This window comes from Pezoporus flaviventris, unplaced genomic scaffold, assembly GCF_033815535.1.
Source record: "Pezoporus flaviventris isolate CSIRO_AGI_PZ_B2104156 unplaced genomic scaffold, CSIRO_AGI_Pfla_v1 ptg000029l, whole genome shotgun sequence".
NCBI classification, from domain to species: Eukaryota; Metazoa; Chordata; class Aves; order Psittaciformes; family Psittacidae; genus Pezoporus; species Pezoporus flaviventris.
In genome coordinates, this window is record NW_026892577.1 from 16060550 (window position 1) to 16084238 (window position 23689).

Here is a 23689-nt window from a genome sequence, read left to right on the forward strand (position 1 = left end):
CCTGCCCATGGCGGTGGGGTTGGAACTTGATGATCTTAAGGTCCTTTCCAACCCTAACTATTCTATGATTCTATGACTCTATTAGAAGATGCTGCTTGTTCAGTGCCTCATTTGGCCTACCCAGTTAATAATTCCTCAGTATCACCAACACACTTCAAGTTCCAGGAGTTGAACCTCATCTAAGAGGCAACTCCACAATGCCAGTATCAGGCATAGGTAGCAGGACAATATATGAGACCCAGCAAGGAAATAAAAAACAGTGATTTAAATGAGATTTCAATGAAAAGGAGAAAAAAGAAACAGTGTGCAATTCAGTCTGTGAAAAAAAGATGTGGCAGAGAGAAGAAATCAGGAACAGTAAAATAAATACACTTCACAGGGACCCAGAGACAGCAAAAAAGCCCCAAGTGCATTCAAGACTTCTCTGTTTACCAGTACATCAACCCTCTAGCTTCTTGCTGTAGTCCAAGTCCTCCACACAGAGGAGGCAATTCTGCTGCCCCATGCGCAACAGGAGTTCGCTGTCATGTTTCTGTTTTCCCTGGCATTCAGGGAGAACTGAGGGCACCTCACCCCTCAGTTCCTGCAGAGGCCAGTACCATGCTGCTGGAGCAAGTCCTGAACCTCAGAGACTGCTCAGTGGGGACAGTTTCTCAGCCTGTATTCCTTTCAAAATTACACTGTGTGAAGTGCCCTTGTTTCACTGGCCAGCGAAAGGCAGAAAAGGGGAACTCTCCCATGTGTCTAGTCCCTGTCATCAAACCACATCTTAGCACCTGCAGCCTGTTAACTCTGCAAAGAGGAACACCAATGTCTCTGTAACCCCACGCTGCAGCTGTGGTTTGAGGGGCTGATGATGCACACAACTATCCCAGAGCACGTGGGAGGACAGCACCTTGGCACCTCCAGCTTATCAGGCAAATAATAACACCCAGCTTCTTACTTTGGAACCAAAGTAAACAGCCCTTGGGCTGTGAACTTCTTCAAACACTTCCTTCAGCCCCCAAGAGCCCATCAACATATCTGGGAGCACACCAGCCCCAGCAGGATCAATGTGACTAGCTGCAGCTGGCATGGCAGAGCCACCATTAGCAAGGAGCCCAGCTGTGAGTGGGAGTTTAATTACACACCCCCTTAAATAAGTGGTTCTCTAGGACAGAAGCAGCAATTTCAGGAGCTGTGGTCCGGGAAGGTATGTGGGTAAAAGGTTTGGATGAAGTGATGGTAAATATGATTTGTTTTATGGCTTACAGTTTGTGAGCTGGTAGAGGAAAGAGTATGTAAGGCATTAGGGGGAAGGAGGTGGTGGTTTTCTCAGTGGTGTGGGTCTCAGTTTCATCATTTTTGCTTTGGAGGAACATGAGATAAAGCTGCTGAGGGGAGTTTGAAGTCTGAAAGCAATGGTACAGAGCCTGTGGAGGGAGGCATTGGGGCTGGAGCTCATGTACTGCTTGATTAACTTTCCTGAAGGCAGGGAAGAAATAGGCCCAGACTCAAGTATAAAGTATGGGAGAAGAAATGAACAAGGAGTGAGCTGGGTGTTTTTTCTCATCAATGTTAGCCCTAGAGAGGTGAATGAAGCTGGAGATTGCTTTTGCCCCTTGGTACTAGATCAGTCTTCTAGTACTGTGCTGTTTTGGTGCAGGGGTGGGCAGCAGTAAGCTACACTATCAGCTGTGCACTGTAATTACTTTGTGTCTGTTGCTCTAATCCATTGGCCATGTGCATGTATAGAAAGGGTCAAGAAAATGGAATTTGTGAGATTCCTCCAAGCACAGGTTCAATATCCTACTCTAGCTTTGTGGTGTGTCTCATGAAGAAGGACCTAAGCTATTCAAAGGTGTAATCTTCTCATCTCTTTAGAGATCCCTCCCTTTTCCCACACAGGATTCAGGGTGTGTGCTGAACCAAGTGCTGCTCTTGGCAATAGCAGTTTTCCTTCCCTGCCTAAAGGCTTAGGCAGGAAATAGCTTTGCTCAGAAAAGCCCCGAGATGTTTGCAAGCAGGCACTAGCTTATTAAGCACAGGCAATCTGAACTTGAAATAATGAGCCCTGGCTTCACCTCCTGGGGAAGGGAAGGGGTCTTGAGAAAAATCAGTAATGCAGCTCAAAAGGTAGCTGGACTGCTGGGGAAAGAAATTATGGGAAATACATTAAATATTAAAAAAAAGAAAAAGCCATAGGCTAATTGCTTGCAAAACACCCACTGAGTGAGTACAGGGTGAACCTGGTAGGGTTGGGAAGAGCACAGTGGAAGCACTACAAATGCTAATAGTTCTCTCCTGCAAGGACAGTCTCCTGCAAGGACAGTCCCCTGCTAGTTTTAGTGCTTATATAAATGTGTTGTTCTTAATTGAAAGGTTATTGCTAAAAAATGAGTTTTTCTTTGCTGGCTCTCCCTTTACATTCATGGTAGTTGATAAGCAAGCACAGCAGCATAAAACACAGAGCTGAACTTTTCTCTAGCTCCTTGCATTATGGGCAGAGGTAGCTTAAGGCAACAATAAAGACACTTGCACACTGTGGCAGGAAGGGAGTACCACTTGATGAGGCTGCAGTATAAGCTATTTGGTAAACTGGAAGAGTAAATTATCTATGCCTATTCTCTGTCCAAGACTGCATGTGTTTAAGGTGTTTAAAATTAACCTGGGGGAGGGAAGCTGTGGCTGACAGTCCTTCTAATGTGTATTCTTTCTACAGACATATATCTGTGTGTCCCTTGTATGCAAAAGTTGGTAAATTGGTCTTCATGAAGAGCTAAAGAGAGGACATACTAGGTCTTTGCTGCAACTGAAAAAAGTTACTTGTAATATCCTTTCCCTTAAATGCAAGTGCTAAACATTATTGTGCTTCAATAGTATAGTCACCCTGTGAACTGGTATTAAGAGTTTAAAGAGCAAAACTATGATATAAGGAACAAAATAACAAGAAGCTGTATATGTTGGTTCTAAGGTGAGAACTGATTCTGTTGCAGGGGAAAGGATTGGGTTGATCGTAATCTCTTTGGGAGAACTGTATGTTCAGGTTTAATACTTGCTCCTCCTCGGAACCCTATTTTAGAAGAAGCCACCCTTATTAACCAGTGACATCTCATTACAAATACTTATGGCTAAATAAGCTAAATTAGGTACTTAACTTCAGAGTATATAATTAATGTGGGGGTAAGAATTCCTCTATTTCTTCTGCCTTTGTCCTCCAAATCAACCCTGGTAGCAGGGCAAGTCACTAAGCTGCCTGTTGTCCAGAGAAGGAAGCAGGGTTTGCACATTGAAAATGGGTACAACAAATGCTGAAACGGGGACATAGAACTGTTGGCTCAGTGCTGTGCCCTGAAAAGTAGGCTGGGAATGAATAGCTTCCTAATGTTCAGATGAGAGAAACATGAAATACAATGGTATAGGTGAATTTGGGCAAGTTTATTGCTGAAAGTGGCTGGACATGATATTGTTTTGGTCTTGCAGCCAGTTGCTGGCAAAAGGCCTTGACAAAGTTTTCTGTCCTCCTGATTATTTTTTTCAGTCCAGAATAATTTAGGAAAGCGATAGCTCATGAAAAGTGGTGGACAAACATCTTTGGTGCTTATAATGTCAGTGGAAAGTACTAGTGATGCTGGCAGCCACTGCGGTGTCTGAATAATACAGACCCTGGGCTTGGCATGGCACAGGCGTGGCTGGAGAACCTATGAGTAGTTTGAGTTGTGTTTGTATCTGTAGGGCTGAAGAGCTGCAGTGTCGACCAGGACACTGCAGTAATTTGTGCTGTAGGAGCTCAGGATAGAGTTTTGGCTGCAATCTGAATATTATTGTGGTCAGCACTTTTTGTTTGCTCTTCAGTCCATTACGGCTGGGAATATTATTAAAAGTTAAGTCTTAAAGCTGTACCTGTAGGGAAGACTACAAGAGGCTTTTTCTGATTGTGGAGGCAGTACAAGGTATTCATTCAGTCTTCCTTCTGTGACCCAATTTGACTCACTAAAATAGCAGGAAGAAAAAAAATCTGAGATACCTTTCAGCTGTTCCAGTAGGTAATTATTCTTATGAAAAGGTCTTGCCTTGTCAATGAAGTATAAGAATGAAAGGCTGGGTGTATCAGCAGAAGGAAAGAGCAATGCGAGTGTAGGGAGAAGGGAGTAGGACTTCCCTCTTCTGGCAGCAATGGGCTGTAGCTCAGCGTGGTTGGCTGCCCGTGGAAGGACAGAGCTTCTCCAGCAGCAGAGATGCCTTTAGCAGTGCTTGTCAGGTAGGCAGTTCTAACCAACCGGTAGGAGATGATGTTCAGCTTTCAGGAGATTCTGCCAGGGTTCACTGAGAGTGGAGAGCTGATGCTCGGGTTTGCTAGATAGTTTTGTAGTTCTCTGTGTGTGATAAGTGGGTGCGCTTTAAAGTGACTGACCAAATGGCTATGTAAGTGCTGATGTGTCCTCTGAATCCCTGCAGTGGATCTAGCTGGGAGCTATCAGGACGATGCAGGTAAAAGGACCTGAAAAATAAAATGCACTCTTGTGCTGTGACCAGTTTTATGTACTTGGGCTGCCTATTAATATAGTTTGTAACTCTGATTTTGCAATAGTGGATTGGATTTGGGGCTCTAACCCACTGGTTAGAGTTTATTCATGATTGGTAAGAATATCCTTGAATTCCACCTGCTCCACCCCTCCTCTCCCAGAAAAGAATAAAACATAGAATCACAGAATTGTTAGGGTTGGAAAGGATCTTCCAACCCCCCTGCCATGGGCAGGGACACCTTAACACTAAACCATATCACCCAAGGCCTCATCCAACCTGGCCTTGAACACTGCCAGGGATGGAGCATTCACAACCTCCCTGGGCAACCCATTCCAGTGCCTCACCACCCTAACAGGAAAGAATTTCCTTCTTATATCCAACCTAAACTTCCCCTGTTTAAGTTTTAACCTGTTACCCCTTGTCCTGTCACTACAGTCCCTAATGAAGGGTCCCTCCCCAGCATCCCTATAGCCCCCCTTCAGATACTGGAAGGCTGCTATGAGGTCTCCACGCAGCCTTCTCTTCTCCAGGCTGAACAGCCCCAACTTCCTCAGCCTGTCCTCATACAGGAGGTGCTCCAGTCCCCTGATGATCCTCGTGGCCCTCCTCTGGACTTGTTCCAACAGTTCCATGTCCTTTTTATGTTGAGGACAGCAGAACTGCACACAATACTCCAGGTGAGGTCCCATGAGAGCAGAGTAGAGGGGCAGGATCACCTCCTTCCACCTGCTGGTCACACTCCTTTTGATGCAGCCCAGGATATGGTTGGCTTTCTGGGCTGCAAGCGTGCACTGAAGCCAGCTCATGTTCATTTTCTCATTGCCCAGCACCCCCAAGTCCTTCTCTGCAGGGCTGCTCTGAATCTCTTCTCTGCCCAACCTGTAGCTGTGCCTGGGATTGCTCCGACCCAGCTGTAGGACCTTGCACTTGGCATGGTTAAACTTTATGAGGTTGGCATCAGCCCACCTCACAAGCGTGTCAAGGTCCCTCTGGATGCCATTCCTTCCCTCCAAGTCAGGGCCAGTCGCTGGTGACCTGGAAACATTTAGTTGATGGGCTATAAAAGCATTACACAGCAGGCAACAGCATACAATTGAGCTCACTGGCTGTTTTCCCCTAAAATCAAATCCCCTTGAGGTATACATCGGACTTCCCCATCTTCCCGCATTACCCACCAAGTATATCCAGGTCCCTGAGCAAAAGCAATCCCACGAGTGGGTTTGCCTTTACCTGAAGCAGGAATATCCCAGACTGTCTTCCCCAGCAAATTCTTCATATGCACCACGGGAACTTTGTCCCCCTCTACAATATGTAAAAGTTCTGACTGGCCTGGGCCAGCCCTGTTGGCAGATCCTCTGGTGTTGACCAACCAGGTGGCCTTTGGTAAATGTGTATCCCAATGCTTGAAAGTTCCCCCACCCATCGCTCTCAGTGTAGTTTTTAACAGCCCATTGTACCGTTCGATTTTTCCCAGAGGCTGGTGCGTGGTAGGGGATGTGATATACCCACTCAATGCCATGCTCTTCGGCCCAAATATCTATAAGGTTATTCCGGAAATGAGTCCCATTGTCTGACTCAATTCTCTCTGGGGTGCCGTGTCGCCACAAAATCTGTTTCTCAAGGCCCAGGATGGTGTTCCGGGCAGTGGCATGGGGCACAGCGTATGTTTCCAGCCACCCGGTGGTTGCTTCCACCATGGTAAGCACATGGCACTTGCCTTGGCGGGTTGGTGGCAGTGTGATATAGTCAATCTGCCAGGCCTCCCCATATTTATACTTCAACCATCGTCCTCCATACCAAAGAGGCTTTAACTGCTTGGCTTGTTTAATTGCAGCACATGTTTCACACTCATGAATAACCTGGGCAATAGTGTCCATTGTTAAGTCCACCCCTCGATCACGGGCCCATCTGTATGTTGCATCTCTGCCCTGATGGCCTGAAGTGTCATGGGCCCACCGGGCCAAAAATAATTCACCTTTATGTTGCCAATCTAAGTCCATCTGAGCCACTTCAATCTTAGCCGCTTTATCCACTTGTTGGTTGTTCTGGTGTTCCTCAGTGGCCCGACTCTTGGGTACATGGGCATCTACATGACATACCTTCACCACCAGGTTCTGCACCCGGGCAGCAATATCTTTCCACAGTGCAGCAGCCCAGATGGGTTTACCTCTGCGTTGCCAGTTGCTCTGCTTCCATTGCTTCAACCACCCCCACAGGGCATTTGCCACCATCCATGAGTCAGTATAGAGATAAAGTACTGGCCACTTTTCTCGTTCAGCAATGTCCAGGGCCAGCTGGATGGCTTTCACCTCGGCAAATTGACTCGATTCACCCTCTCCTTCAGCAGTTTCTGCAACTTGTCGTCCAGGACTCCATACAGCTGCCTTCCATCTCCGATGCTTTCCCACAATACGGCAAGAGCCATCAGTAAACAAGGCATACTGCTTTTCACTTTCTGACAGTTTATTATATGGTGGGGCCTCTTCAGCACGCACCACCTCCTCCTCTGGTGACATTCCAAAATCTTTGCCCTCTGGCCAGTCCATGATGACTTCTAGAATGCCTGGACGACTGGGATTTCCTATTCGAGTTCGTTGTGTAATTAGTGCAGCCCATTTACTCCATGCAGCATCAGTTGCATGATGTGTAGAGGAGACCCTGCCTTTGAACATCCAGCCCAACACGGGCAGCCGGGGTGCCAGGAGGAGCTGTGCTTCAGTGCCAATCACTTCCGAAGCAGCTCAAACCCCTTCATAGGCTGCCAGTATCTCTTTCTCAGTTGGGGTATAGCTGGCCTCAGATCCTTTGTATCCCCGACTCCAAAAGCCGAGGGGTCGACCTCGAGTCTCCCCTGGAGCTTTCTGCCAGAGGCTCCAGGTAGGACCGTTCTCCCCAGCTGCAGTGTACAGTACATTTTTTACATCTGGTCCGGTCCGGACTGGTCCAAGGGCTACTGCATGAACTATCTCGCGTTTAATTTGCTCAAAGGCTTGTTGCTGCTCAGGGCCCCATTTAAAATCATTCTTCTTCCGGGTCACATGATAGAGAGGGCTTACAATCGAACTGTAATTTGGGATGTGCATTCTCCAGGACCCCACTGCACCCAAGAAAGCTTGCGTTTCTTTCTTATTAGTTGGTGGAGACATTGCTGTTATCTTGTTGATCACATCTGTGGGGATCTGTCTACGTCCATCTTGCCATTTTATTCCCCAAAATTGAATCTCCTGTGCAGGTCCCTTGACCTTACTCCGTTTTATGGCAAAACCGGCTTTCAGCAGGATTTGGATTATTTTCCTCCCTTTCTCAAAGACTTCTTCCGCTGTATCGCCCCACACAATAATGTCATCAATGTATTGCAGGTGTTCTGGAGCTTGCCCCTGTTCCAGTGCAGTCTGGATCAGTCCATGGCAAATGGTAGGGCTGTGTTTCCACCCCTGGGGCAGTCGGTTCCAAGTGAACTGGACACCCCTCCAAGTACAAGCAAACTGTGGCCTGCACTCTGCTGCCAAAGGAATTGAGAAAAATGCATTGGCAATATCAATTGTGGCATACCACTTGGCTGCCTTTGACTCTAGTTCATACTGAAGTTCTAGCATGTCCGGTACGGCAGCACTCAATGGTGGTGTGACTTCATTCAGGCCACGATAGTCTACTGTTAGTCTCCATTCTCCATTAGACTTTCGCACTGGCCATATGGGGCTATTGAAGGGTGAGCGGGTCCTGCTGATCACCCCCTGACTCTCCAGTCTACGGGTCAACTGATGGATGGGAATCAGGGAGTCTCGGTTGGTGTGATATTGCCGCCGGTGCACTGTTGGGGTCACAATTGGCACTTGTTGTTCTTCAACTTTCAGCAACCCCACAGCAGAGGGATCTTCTGAGAGACCAGGCAAGGTGGACAGCTGCTCAATTTCCTCAGTCTCCAAAGCAGCAATACCAAAAGCCCACCGGTACTCTTTTGGGTCTTTGAAGTACCCTCTCTTGAGGTAGTCTATGCCGAGGATGCATGGAGCCTCTGGACCAGTCACAATAGGGTGCTTTTGCCACTCCCTCCCAGTCAGGCTGATTTCAGCCTCCAGCACAGTCAACTCTTGGGATCCTCCTGTTACTCCAGAAATATAGATGGGTTCCACCCCTTGACAGCTTGATGGCATCAGGGTACACTGTGCACCGGTATCTACTAGAGCCTTATACTTCTGTGGGACTGATGTGCCAGGCCATCTGATCCACACAGTCCAATAAATCCGATTGTCCCCTACCTCCACCTGGCTGGAGGCAGGACCCCTCTAATGGTCGTCACAGCATTGGACACTTAAGTCGTGTTGAAAGGGATTATTCTTCATTATCACAGGAGCTGGAGTAAAATCAGCTCTTCCACTCCATCTGGGAAACTGCTCATCAGAGACTGAAGCCGTAGCTCTCATGGGATGATCAGGCTTGGCCCTTGCTCCCCTCCTCAATTCACTCACCCGTTCCTCCAAAGCTGAAGTAGGTTTTCCATCCCACTTTGTCATGTCTTCTCCGTGATCCAGCAGGTAAAACCATAGGGTACCCCGTGGCGTATACCTTCTGTATCTCCTCTCTTGAACAATAGGACGCCTTTTGTTACTAGCTGAGACGCGTGTTGGTACACGTGAGGAGCTGGATAAATCAGATACATCGTCCCTCAATTTTTCGAGGTCCTGGGACAGTTTTTTCACAGGTAGTTGTGGCCGAGTGGTGAAGGCGATGGACTAGAAATCCATTGGGGTTTCCCCGTGCAGGTTCGAATCCTGCCAGCTACGGTGAACAGCTGCTTTTTTTTTAAAATAACTGTCGTGGTTTAAACCCAGTCAGGTAACTTGTTCACTCACTCCCAGTGAGTGGTGCCGAGCTGACAACAATCGAGGTCCGTGTCCGTCTTCGCCCCCCCCGCCCCGCACCGGGGCTCTCCCCTTCCCCGCTCCCGGAGGAACGGGGAGGAGGATCGAGAGAGTGCAACTCCTACGGGTTGAGACAAGAACAGTCCAGCAACAAATCATCACCGCTACTATCAACTACAACAATGATAAGGGAAAATAACAAGGGAAGAGAATACGATACCACCGGCCAAGAAAGCGAGTTCCACCCGGAAGCCCCTGTCCTTCCGGGTAACTCCCAGTTACCCCTCACCCCGGGCATGACGTGCTGTGGTATGGAATACCTCCCCGGCTAGGCCGGGTCAGGCGCCCCATCTCTGCTTCCTCACAGCTTCCCCTCCTCCCTGGCAGAGCATGAGCCTCACAGAGTCCTTGGTCAGGGTAAACATCACTTAGCAACAGCCGAAAACATCGGCTTCACCAACACTATTCTCAAACTAGAAGTCAAAACACAGCACTGCACCAGTTAACACAAAGGAAAAACATGACTGCTACTGCTGAACCCAGGACATACCTCTAACTATGTTTAATTCTAACTGGGCCTTAGCTTCCCAGACAACATCCCTGTACTCTTCCCAGGCTGCCTGTCCTTGCTTCCACTTTTTATAAGCCTCTTTTTTTTCATTTGATTTTTCCTCAGGAGCTCTTTATCCATCCAAGGAGGTCTCCTGGCCCTCCTGCTGCACTTCCTTCTGGTTGGGATGCAACACTCCTGAGCTTGCAGCAGGTGATACTTGAATATCAACCAACAGTCTTGGGCCCCTCTGCCCTCTAGGGCTGTATTCCATGGAACCTTCCGAAGCAGGTTCCTGAAGAGGCCAAAGTCTGCTCTTTTGAAGTCCAGGGCAGTGAGCTTGCTGCACGCTCTTCTCACTGTCCTGAGGATCTCAAATTCGAGCATCTCATGATCGCTGCATCCAAGGCTACCCTGAAGCATCACATTTCCAACGAGCCCTTCCCTGTTGGTGAGCACAAGGTCAAGCATGGCACCTCTCCTTGTTGGCTCCTCTATTACTTGCAGGAGGAAGTTTTCTTCCGCACAATCGAGGAACCTCCTGGATTGCTTGTGCCGGGCCGTACCGTCCTTCCAACAGATGTCAGCGTGGTTGAAGTCACCCATGAGAGCAAGGGCCTGAGAGCGTGAGGCTTTTCCTATCTGTCTATGGAGTGCTTCATCTGCAGGTTCTCCTTGATCAGGCAGTCTGTAACAGATCCCCACAGTAATGTCTCCCATAGCTATAAAACATATTTAATCTTTGTAATGAAGCTCACCTGAACCTGCTGTCTGTTGATGTAGATTATCATATAACGGCCTGGCCCTCCAGCTTCTGTGTGTCCTTTTCAGTACTTAACAAGTAAATGAAGCATGTGAGTATTGCTTGAGTAATGAGTGTTCAATTCATGGCGCTTCTGTGGCTCTCTAACCTTGCCTCAAGAATACAGAATATTACCTTACTGTTCCCTGCCTTCTGTGTTTATATTCATTGACTTGGACAAAGCTATGCTAAATGGCATGCTTAAAATATGACCTGCAGCAGGCCATGCAGATCTACTTCATCCTCATATTTCCAGGAGGGACAAGAGGCCATTGTTAGTGAAGAAAATGGGAGCATGATGAAAACAAATTTAAATGGTTATGCTCTAATACATTTTGTGTGCTCTGTCATAGAGAAGCCAGCTCGTACTATTGCATGAGTTTGAGGGTTTTATCTGCCGCAAAGTGTCTGATACTTAAATGAAGGCATAAGCATTGTACCCCTGAGTGTGATATTTTCTGTTGAGAAATAAAGAGCCAGTAGTTAGGGGTGCTAATGAATGATCTCTTTATTCCTTGTCCTATCACAGACATTATTGCAAAAGTTTCTCTTGTCTGTTCTGTATGCATTTTTATTCACAGTGTACAAACACAGCCATCCTGCTACTTCAGATACACTGGGAGCAGTAAAACTGGAGATGGGAATGGCTGGGTTCAACAGCTAAGACTTCAATGAAGGAATTATTGTAATTATTAGTTCCTGCCATAATATCTAAAAACATCACTGTCTATTGTCAGTTCTACCAACCGTTCTTATTCTAAGCTACTGGCTCAGTAGGTGGATCCTGTTCATTGTCTTCATTTGGAGTAGATCGTTTTGGATAACTGACATGCTTTTGAAGCAGATCTCTTGGTATTTCCTATCTACCATGCTTTGGTTGGTGTTTTAGCATAGTCTTGAATTACTTATGAATGAAAATGTTCTCCATGTGCAGTATGCTTCCATGATCAATCCTAAATAAAATCCCTGAAACAAGTATTGTGTAGATGGTGGGTCTGTGATACCAGCTGTTCCTACTTCTTCCACCCTACCAAGTGTGCTGCGGTACTTCGAAATATAGACCTAGCAAAGTTCCCCAGCTCTGCACAGAAGATGCAGGCTACCTCATCTGAATGCTGATGTTTCTCAGTGGTTTCCTGCAATTCACTGAATTTTTTAGAGTAAAGCATTTTATCATAGAATAGTTAGGGTTAGAAAGGACCTTAAGATCATCTAGTTCCAACCCCTCTGCCATGGGCAGGGACACACTTATTTTACTTTAAGTGGTAAATCAGTAGGCTGGTCTCCTGTAGCAGAAAGAATCAAGCCATCACCCTTCCATCTTGACACATATCCATAATCTAATGCTAGTGTTTTGATAAGGCTGGCATGGTTTTGTGTATAGGGCACTTTTGTGGACAGCTGATGGCAGGTTACCTGTGGAATTTGATGTTTATTCATTGGTAGGTGCTAAAACACCCACTTATTCCCACAACCTGGGGCAGTAATTGAAATAATTTTTAAAACACAACTTTAAAATCTTTAAATTACTATTGTGTGGTGTTGAGACCTTCTGGCTTTGCTGCTAGTGACAGCAAAATGAGTTTGGGACTTCTTTATACAATAGGTCAAAGGTCTCCAGAGGTTAATGAGGTCTCAGAGATGGAGTGAAATGTCAACCAACAAACCAATGCCTCTTTACCTACATGATGGCAGCAATGAATTACCAACACCTTTACCTGTTCTGAAGTTCAAAATGATACAAATTTTTAACAATAGTTTGAAGATAAATATGTGTTTTTCTTCAGGAGAAAAGGACTAAACTGATCCACTGATTCTGTGAGTGTTTTGTTGGGGTGTTTTTGTTTTTTTTTCACTGTGGGATGGGTTGCATTAATTATCAGATAGACACGAGTTTTTCCTGACTTCTGGAAAAGCCCTGAATTAATGCTTATCAATATGTGCTATCGTATGTGTGTTCTTTGATGCAATAAGACAAGACATTACGAGGTCATCTGTTAGTGTATTTCATGAAAGCCTTGAACCTTTATGTCATTCTCAAAAATAACTGAGACTGAAGCTGATTCCTGTCTTTCTTCAGCCTGATCCTCCCGACTGCTTTCTTTAGGTGTGCTACCTGCATACTTTTGCAAAGTAAGTCTGATCAGTAATTTATAGTCACATTGCACAGGTCACTGAAGTATAAAATTATTTTTCTGGTTTAGAACATGCTTTATAGAGAGCTGCCTAACGCTGATGGTGAAAGATCATCACTGTTATCTTGGACTCTATAAAGAAGACAAAGACTAATTCCTTCATGCCAGTCAGGCAACAACTGTCTTCAAACTAGCTTGTCTTTTTTTCTTGGTTCAGACTGTGTTCTGTAAATCCTGTATTGGAGCTGGAAAACTGGTATAGTTTTTCTACATGATCTACAAAGGAAATGCTGCATGCTTATGGAAGGCTGATGAAAAGATCTGAGCCAGCCCTGATGACTCTAGAAAGGCATAGGCAACTTTAAATCTGCATTGCTGTGCCTGAGCTCACAGCATGGGAGGGCTATGCTGCTTTCAGTACCAGATGCAGTATGTGTAGTGCAACAGTGCTGTTTGGTGTGCTAACCTGCTAGCTAGCAGGAAATATTGCTGCCTGTTCTGTTGGGTGCTGTCAGTGTTCCCATTCTTAAAACATGCTGGTATAGAGAATTTATGCAGACCAGGTTTATCCTTCAGAATTCCTTGGTGCATGTGCAGTTCCCTTCTCTTTCCTTTTTGCCAGTGAAAGAGCACTGACTGATCTGGCAGTGCAAAAGAAATAACAATCTTTATAAAATAGCAAACTTCTTAAAAGCAGAGCCCTAAGCTTTTTGGTCTTATGAGTTCTGAGAGGGGATGAGACAGAGTGCTCCTTCATGAACACGTCTAGTTTTCCAGTCCACTTGGATTCCTTGTTGGGGGTTTTGATGCATCTTTTGCTATGGTTCATAGTGAATTTCATTTCAGATTCTTTCAGGCTGGCTTAAGTTCTTCGGCCGTAGATGTGCTCTGCAGCTGAAAGGTTCTTTTTAGTAATTCCTTTGCTACTTGGGTATTCCTTCATCAATCTCTTCGCACTTTCTGCATGAAAGACTTTCTGTGTGGTTGGTCTGGGGGCTGCTTTTGTTTGGTTAGTTTTGATTTTTGTTTTTAAACAGAATGTCTTGCCTATAGGTAAATACCTATAAGCAAACTTTCTGCCCTTCAGGTAAGGACCAAAAGGTATTTTACCCTATATATATAGCCAGTTTCTAACAGCAGTCATACCTAGTCTGGGAGTGAAATTGTACTAATCTATGTTAGGTTTCAGACTCATGAAGTGGCCTTTGGGAGTGCATTTGTTCTCGCAGAAGCTTAATAATGTTGAGTAAATATTTGTACAAACAGTTTCATCATTCAGACTGTCAGAACTTTTTTGTGCAAGCCTACCTGCTTTGGTACATGTAGTCTGGTATCTCAGCCACTGCAGAAAATATTGGTTACTAGATAAACATATGCAAAGTTGATTGCCTCCCGCTTTTCTTTCAGTTGGTCAGTAAGGTTACAGAACTGCTTCCAGTGTAATGCATGTATGGCTTCTCCTAGGAAAAAAAAAAAATATGGGTTTCCAGACTTTTTTTTTGTCTTAGAATTCCACCCCTTCCTCCCCCCCCCCCCCCCCCCAATATCTGATGGTGAGCATGAACGATTTTGCAGACCAAATTTTTATTTTGGCTGAAAGAAAAACAAACCAAGGAAAGTAAGTAGAACATGGCACATGTTCTGAAACAGACAGATGTGTATCACCCTTTAGTTTCTGTACAGGTTGCTATTTTACTTGGCTTGAGAGAACTAAAAGCCCTTGCCAGTTTCTTGTAACCAATACCTTTTTAGTTGCCTAAATACATCCCATCACCAGTCACTTCTGCCTTCAATTTCCTTGCTAATTGTGTTTCAAGATGCTAAATTCTCAGACTGTGTTGAGGAAGTGTCTTGGTTTCATTTGTGCTTACTGACTGTGGCATCTTAGCAGTCAAATCCAAACAGAAATACAAATATGTAAGGGACACAGAAAACAATTCTAAACCAAGTATTTTATCACCTACTGCATTTTCTTTCACCAAATTGTACCTCTTTCTATGACTTTTGTGTTTAAGCGCATCCATTGGTGAGGCAAATCTATTTAATTAAATGGAACAACTGAAAACCTTGTTTATAGTATGTGAAACCACTTCCCTTTGTGGCTAGTACTTTAAACAAAAACTGTATCAGAAATAATATAGTGTCACTGTCACTAGACTGAAGAAACACTAGAGCAAAGTGCCTTCACTGTAGGGCAGTTTGTCAGCCAGAATCAATTTTAATGACTGTATTGATTTAAGCTAACTGCCTACAAAAGTTCAAAAGATTACAACTTTAATTGATATTGAATTGCATTGACTTGATTGAGTTCCATGCCTCTGATTTATTGATTGCTCAAATCCGTAGCGGTGTTTGGAGCTGTGAGTGAGAGGAAAGTGGTAAAGACTGAATAATGTTGCCAGGCAAGACTAAGCTCAGGAAGGAGGATGGTATAGGTAGGGAAGAAGTTGTCTCTGTTATGTGCATGCTGAGGGTAGGAAATAGATATGATGAGAAAATGGGAATATATATGTTGCTTGGAGGCAGGTCAAAGTTGCAGAGAAACTCTTGTAGAACTGTATGGTGCCCTGTTAATAGGGCAAGGAAGAGAAGTGGAGAAAGAGTAGCTTTAGACAGCACTGAATTGGGATGGGAATAGGGATTGCTAAATCCATTAGGAATGGCAGCATGGCTGTTTGATTTGATCTATCTACTGATTATAATAATCTTTGATTTTACTATTACAGAAATGCCAGCTTAGTGTGGGGGTTTGGATGGGAAGCTTATTTAGTGCAGCTCAGGAAGTTGCACAGTGAGCATTGATTGTCACTCACTGCCTTTCCTTATATTCCTCTTCCCATAGTCATCTAGATACGAGTACTTCTATATGCCAGTGTCACTTCCAGTCACAGGTTTGTATTTTCAACACCTGCAATTCTGATTTTTGCCATCTAATGACGCGTCATGCCAAAAAACAGGCTTGTCTCATTGTTAGTGCCACCAATGGGGCAGCAAGGATATGGGTCTGCATGGTCTGTTGTAATCTTGCTGTGCTGTAATTGCCTTATTTCCCTGCTACTGGCTATGTCACATAGTCGGTATTTTAGTATTGCTGTGCTGTGTAAAAGAATCCTAAACTTTTATCCAAGGAGAGGTTGAATCTTTTCTACATTGATTTTGCTTTAGAACTTAATGTGTATGGAATTTATAATTGATTAATGAAAATGTAAAGAGCAAAGCCAAACTGTGTGGCATTATTGAAAAGGCATTACTGGATCAGAGCTCTAGATTATGTAAAGTATTTGATGAGTTGTTGTGAGTCTGATTTATTGATTTGTTTTCTTCCTTATGCTCTGCTGATTCCATAATTCTGTTAAATGGATGAGCACTAAGAATACATATCTACTTTTAAGAATCAAGGGCTTGATGTACTGAATCAGATTATAAAAGGAGCTGTTTTGATCCCAGTAGTATGAAAAATGTGCTGCTTTAAAGGCAGGCTGTGCTCATCTGTGAAAGTCTTCTTCTGACCTCTATGCAATTATTGTATTACGTGAAGCATGCAATATAAATATCAATGTTCTTAATAGCCATAAATAATTTGTCCTCCTAAAAATTTCTATCTGATCCATGCTGTTGATTTACAGATGAGGTTGCTAAGTAGCTCCCTAATTAAATTAACTATTACAGTCATGACTAGAAACTCTAAGGAAATGGAAAGCTAAACATGAAGAATTAACCACCACAGTGATTGACTAAGACATGGTGCTGCTTAAGATAAAAACATGCAGATGTCTGTTCTTCAGTGATTCATTATGAAAGCATTAATTCTGCACTTTAATAAGTAATTAGTAGGTAGAGCTGTACAAATAATACCAAAGGTTGTGTGCAGGGGAGATACAAAATAGCATATTTTGGGTTATTCCAAAGCTGGATATTTGATGTCTTTTGTGAGGTCTGTGCCAGTATAAATGCTAAAATAAAGGTAAGTTCCACTTAAATAAATCCGATTTCTTTTTAGAGGAAGGGGTGAGGCAGGAGATGGTTTATATCACTATATGCAAGTAAGGAAGACTAGAAACTGTTGGGAGTTGCACACTTAATCTGGAGACTGCTGAGGAGCTCACTGTAGTATGGACTTTGATATTATTAGACTAACAGGTTAAGTTAATAGCCAAGATGCTGGCTAAGAAACATTATAGTTTCGTTTTGAAAAGCAGATTCTTGGGATCTTCTTGTAGTAATGTATGTTGTAATGTGAATCTGGGATGGTTTAAACCAGATTGCTGCTTAGACCTTGCTGTAAAATGTGGCCTGTGATGAGGCAGAGGTGGTTCCTTTAGCTAAATCCTTATGAGCCTCTACAATTGAGATTTTAATGTGAAGTTTTCTTACTACATGTGCATGAAATAGGATCCTCCATTTCTTGGCAGTTACAGGGGATGGGGAAGGAGGTGAAGTTGTTCTGGTATTTTCTGTAATAATCTGATAGAGGGCACTGTGTTGCCAGCAAGGGATATATTAAGGTATAAGGCTCTTCACTTCTTGGCGAAAAGTGGTTCTTCGTACGTTTTGCTGGAATAAAAATGCCTGTGAGACTTCAGGCTATAGTGAGTAAGATTAGAGAATAAGCCTGATTTTAAGGTGAATTCTATGTTAATATTTTTTTAATTATTGTTTTGGCTATGTAAAAATCAGAATTGCAAAGCACCCGGTTACTTGTGCAAATCTGAAGTTTGCTGGTAAACTTCACTAATGTAGGACCAATACTGTATATGAGCTCAGGTTAAATTCAGCAAGGCATTTTAACCAAAAGAGAAGTGTAATTCTGAAAAAGCTGTGATACTGTATCAGTGCTGCTTACAACATTTGAAGTTTCTAATTCAGTTTTAATATGAGACTAAAAACAAAATAAAAACTTAATTTCTAACTGCATTAAATAGTTACAGGGTGAAACCTAATTTCTCTTGATTGAGGACAAGGCAAACCTATTATTAATCTGTTGAGAATAGCAGATTGAGAATAGCAGTTGAGAATAGTTTATCAGTTCAGAGAAATATGGGTAGGAGGAATCCCTTCAGCCCATCAGACAGGGTTTTCACTGAAAATTAGGACTAACAAAGTAATGCCATCTTCTGTCTATAAAACCAGGAAGTTGTCAGAAGCCAGACTGAGAGCCTACTGGATCGTTAAAAGAGAGGCGAGTGGACTTTTAAGCTGGAGTGGAGTATATGTTACAAGACAAGTGGAGATTGCTGTCATTGAGACTTTTTTGGTAATGGATGATGTGCTACCATTCAGATCTGCCCTCCCCTGTCAGAAATGTTTAGTGCATGAAAGTGCTGGGCTTCTATTTCTTTACAAAGCAGAACATGATGCCCTGGCTGCCAGGTCATGGGGAACTTCAAAATAGTTTATCATGAACACCACTATGATTTCCCTTACTGAATTACACTGAGAAGGCTCTCCAAAGATCTGAACTCAGTACTTTATATCTGCCTCCTTCTACTGCAGCTTGCTTCATGGAAGAGAAGAAATAGGCTCAAATTTAATGTTGTCATTGTGATTTTTTTTTTTTTTAAGATGTTTTATTCCCCAACCACCACATCTATTTTATTTTTCTTTCTTTGGCATATGCTGTCAGTCGCATTGCTCTGTGGTGAGGAACCAGGGTTAGAAACCAGAGCCAGGTGGTAATACCAAGGCAAGATATTTTAATTGTCTGACCTCAAAAGAAGCAAAGCTAGACAGCATGTTGAGAGGCAGAGGATTGACCTTTGTTACAGGCTGAATTAGCTGTAGTGTATCAGGGATGTCTGAATAAGAAGTTTGCTTGTTTTTTAGGCGCTAACATAAAACATCAATGATGTAGATTTGCTGGTACTGGCCTGTAAACTACCTGTGTTTCAAGTGGGCAATTACAAAATTTCTGTATTGATTGTGGAATGTAGAAAATAGGAAGGAACAGGATCGTGTTGGCAGCAATGAAGGAAAATGGCATGAGGTATTAATTATAAGATACTTCGTAAATCCAAAGGAACTAGAGGTGGAAAAGACCCATGAAGTTATCTAACCTATCTGTTCTAGAGGACTAGCTTGCTGCCTGCAATATATAATCATTATCTGCTACTCTAGACTAGTTTACAATGCCCCAAAGCTTCAGTTCTCTTACTGCAGGATTGTGAGAGGAGGAGAGGAAGAAAACTAGCATTATTTTCTTCTTCTGAAGTCTTTCCTGAGATTCACATGTTTTTTCTATCTTGAGTTTTTTGTTGTTTTGTTTTTTTTTTAATTTTCGTTGTGTTTTTCTGCTTCAGTGTCAGAAAGCCCTGAAGAGTGAGGTGACTTTAAGGATTCTGGATAGTATGGTATGGAGTGAGAATATCTTCTTATACTCTCTCCTTCCTTCTTTTCTGTTTCTCCCTTACCACACTTAGACATTCTCACTGGGTACATCTCCCTTCAGGAGACAGCAATGTCATTATTCCCATGTAGAACTGGAAGGCAGTAATGACTTATCATAAAAAAGGGTAGCATGAGCAGTGAAACCTTGGTCAAGGTATTCTGGCACTTAGAAGGTTACTGGAGTGAGTAGCACCAAAATGTTACTGTTTGACTATCAAGAACTTGAATGTACAACTTGAAAAACAGGTACCTATTCAAAGAGTGAGCATGCATGTAATGTTCTCTCCATGTCTGAGAAGAAAGTCTGGAACAGTTATTTAGTCTTTCTGTATGTTCTTACACTTATTTCTTTGTTTCATGTGCTCTGTAATTGCTTTTTCAGCCCGGTCAAAGAGTTTGGTGATGGGTGAACAGATTGGGCCTCCCCCCAGACCTTCTTCTCCAAACCCTCAAGAACGTGTGCTGAAGTGTGGCTGGCTGAAGAAACAGAGGAGCATTATGAAGAACTGGCAGCAGCGGTGGTTTGTGTTGCGTGGGGACCAGCTCTTCTATTACAAGGACGAAGAAGAAACTAAACCTCAGGTATGACTAGAGAACTGTAGGGTGTCTTGTTTGTGACTTCTATGTGGGTCATAGTCACTGCTTTGATTGACAGCTCACTTCAGTTGCACTCTATCCTAGCCAAAACCATACACACTTAAAGAGGCTCAATGGCAAGAGGCATTGCAGGGAGACTTGGGTACTACCCAGGCAAATGGTACAGCTTGGGAAAAGATTAGAAGGTGTTTCTTTACCCATTAGGGAACACTGACCTTCGAACCTTACTATGGTCATCTGTGAAACTGGAGTTTGACAGTGTCGTGGTTTAAAACCAGGCAGAGGGCTCGTTCACTCTCTCCCCCCCCTTCTTGCCCTCCCCCTACTCCCGGAGGGATGGAGAGGAGAATCGAAAAGAATGCAACTCCCACGGGTTGAGATAAGAACAGTTTAGTGACTAAGGTATAACACAAATCACTACTGCTACCACCAATGATAATAATGATAAAGGAAATAACAAGGGAAGAGAATACATCACTTCACCACCAGCCAACTGATAACTCACCCCCCCCAGCCCAACCAAGCTCTGACCCATACCTCCTCCAACCCCGCAGTCTCCTAGTCCTTCCGGGTAACTCTCAGTTACATCCTGGGCATGACGTGCTGTGGTATGGAATACCTCTTTGGTCAGTTTGGGTCAGGTGTCCTGTCTCTGCTCCCTCCCGGCTTCCCCTCCTCCCTGGCAGAGCATGAGGCTCACAAAGTCCTTGGCCAAACCAGAACATCGCTATCGGCTCTGTTCCCAGGCCAAAAGTCAAAACACAGCACTGCACCAGCTACCAGGAGGGAGAAACGTGACTGCTACTGCTGAACCCAGGACAGACAGAAAGAGCTATGTAGTCCTAGATTATTGAGGCAGGAGTGAAAAACCTTGCTTAGTCAGCTGGGCCTCATTATCTCCCAACTATCCAATATTAAACCAAGAGATGGGCTAACTTGTGTGGGTAGAATATGTAGGTTTTGTTATATGCCATCATGTAGAACTTGAGGATGGGCTGTGTAATATGTGGTTTAGTGTGTTTTATATGCACCTGGGAATGATTGCTTTTCTATGCAAATTTTGAGGAGAAAGAATGTATGCAGGTTTTGTGCTGTGTCTGGGAGAAGTGTGAGTCCGATAGTGAAAACTAATTTAGTAGACTGGGGAAAAATGTCTATAGTGGGGGAAAACCAAACTGTCTGAAGTCAAAACTTCCTTTGTCAAAACTTCTATACTTTACGCAGCATGAATGAAAGAACACTTTTCCTGGTGGAAACAGGTTAAGTCCTGTTGTGCAGTACAAATTAAACAGTGTCATAGAGCCATCCCAAAGTAGACTGCAGGAAGAAAACCTGCAGAGGAAAGAGTGTCAGAATGATAAGGAGCTAGCAACGAGAGAAGAGGTTGGCAAGTGGCTAGACAGCCTGCTAGCAACCATTACTTAACAACCACTAAATGATAATTGAGTAAATTGAACCGCAGTAGGGCTACTTAAAATTTAGTAATTTAAATTTAATTTAAAGTTTAGATCAGCTATATTGGTTTGTCCACAGGACAGCAAATGTGTGCAGGGAAGCTTACCAAAGCACATTTATTCTTGCAAATGATTTAGGAGATTCTAATTAACTATGTGCTGAGTAGCTGTAGAACAGTTTGCAGGTCATAAAGGGTAATAGGAGGTCACCATGCAACTTTCCTATGGGCAGGTAACTTTTTGCTAGTGAATATTTTAAACAGTTTTAATGAAGTGAATATTGCACAAGTATGTCTCAAGCCAAGTATTAATGGATTTTTTTTAATAACTTCCTGCTGCTTCACATGCCTTTTTGCAAGCTTGTAACTATTCTAGTACCAACTTCTTACAATTAAAAGTGGTTCCCTAGAACAAGTTATAAAAAAAGGACAGTGCTCCTGTACCTAGGGGAAATGCAGAGCTGACCATATTGTAGTTGGCAGTCTAGACTTGGCACTAGATTCAGGATTAATTTCTGCTTCTCTGACAATTCTACATATACAGCACTTAAGGTGATGAGGTGTGTTGCAGGATGGGATAAAGCTTACAGCTGAGGTGAAGAATTTCTTATTCAGGTTCTTCAACATGCTTGTAAAATATTGTTGCAGTATCTGAGCTAAGGTTTTTCCTAGCTGATGTAGTATATTATCCAGTGTATTTCATGTATTCATTGTTTTGACTGTCAGGCCTTTAACCAGGGTGATTGAACAGAGGGAATATAATTGAATAAGACAGATAAAGTCCCTCTACTGCTGCATCCTGATGAGTCAGTACAAGTATTACAGGGTGACAGACAGCCTGTGTAATATCACAATCCACACACTTGTTATAGCCTATTATTACTGCTTGATGCAGCTGTGTGCTTAACTGCCACACCTAAATCTCACTGTAGAGTGAGAATGGAAATGAGTTTTCCCCTGTGAGCCTGACACACACATGGTAAGTGCATGAGCATGTTAGTTAGCTGCATCTTGCTCTTACCTAATCAGGGATTTGATCCATCATTAGGGATAACCTGCTGTGTAAAGGCTAGAAAGACTTGAACTTGATGATGTACCTGCTGTTGCTCAGGACTCTGCAAGCAACAACTGGATTTTGCGCTTTGAAGAGGAGTACCTTATCTTCCTAGGCAATACATAAGGAGAGCTGGCCACTTCTGAACTGTACCAGTGAACATGATGAGGAAGGAGCTGCCTCAGATAGTCATGTTGGAAAGAGTTTCTTTAACCCTGTCTCTTTCGGGGAGCAGGGTTGTCATACATTTATCGCTGAGGGAAACAATTTTGTATAGGATGGTGCACAACCATGCTCTGACTATTCTAACAGGTGCAAGTTAGGATTCATAATGGCTTAGACTAGGACTGCATGTATCCCGCATGTGAGATGTACTCTCGGAACCTATAGATTGCTGTTGGTTGGGATTCTCTGGAATCAAGGGACAGTAGTACAAGTGTGGGCACATATCTTAGAAAGACAGCTGTGACATTTGAGGCTGGTAATAGAAATTAACTGGATGTTAACCCCCATTTTCAAGAAGGGGAAAATGGATGACCCAGGGAATTACAGTCTCACCTCTGTGCCTGGCAAAACCTTGGAGCAGATTCTCCTGGAAGGCATGCTAAGGCACATGAAAATCAACAAGGTGCTTGGTGAAAACCAGCATGGCTTCACTAAGGGGAAATCCTGCCTGACCAATTTGGTGGTCTTCTATGACAGGGCTACAGAACTGATGGCCAGGGGTAGAGCAGTTGATGTCATCTACCTGGACTTGTGTAAAGCGTTTGACACTGTCCCACAAGACATCTTTGTATCTAAATTGGAGAGACATCAATGTGATGGATGGACCACTCGGTGGATAAAGAACTGGCTGGCTGGATGCACACAGAGTTGTGGTCAATGGCTCAATGTCCAGCTGGAGACCAGTAATGAGTGGTGTCCCTCAGGGATCAGTATTGGGACCGGTCTTGTTCAACATCTTTGTCACTGACATGGACAGTGGGATTGAGTGCGCCCTCAGCAAGTTTGCTGATGACACCAAGCTGTGTGGTTCGGTTGATACGCTGGAGGGAAGGAATGGCATCCAGAGGGACCTTGACACGCTTGTGAGGTGGGCTGATGCCAACCTCATGAAGTTTAACCATGCCAAGTGCAAGGTCCTACAGCTGGGTCAGAGCAATCCCAGGCACAGCTACAGGTTGGGCAGAGAAGAGATTCAGAGTAGCCCTACAGAGAAGGACTTGGGGGTGTTGGTCAATGAGAAATTGAACATGAGCTGGCTTCAGTGTGCACTTGCAGCCCAGAAAGCCAACCATATCCTGGGCTGCATCAAAAGGAGTGTGACCAGCAGGTGGAAGGAGGTG

General features: G+C 43.8%; 1 protein-coding gene and 1 non-coding gene across 5 annotated transcripts in view; both read left to right on the plus strand.

The window, feature by feature from the left end:
* Positions 1–23689, plus strand: part of ARHGAP22 (Rho GTPase activating protein 22) — a 159781-nt gene that overhangs the window by 8204 nt on the left and 127888 nt on the right. For all 4 annotated transcript variants that reach the window (XM_061459251.1, XM_061459248.1, XM_061459250.1 and 1 more), the window contains exon 2: positions 19622–19821. In XM_061459251.1, the coding sequence (XP_061315235.1) occupies positions 19642–19821 (180 nt within the window). In that variant the 5' untranslated portion in view covers positions 19622–19641. The remainder of the gene's footprint in view (positions 1–19621; positions 19822–23689) is intronic.
* TRNAS-AGA (transfer RNA serine (anticodon AGA)) lies at positions 9209–9290 on the plus strand. Its single transcript has one exon. It is a non-coding gene; the product is annotated as a tRNA-Ser (tRNA).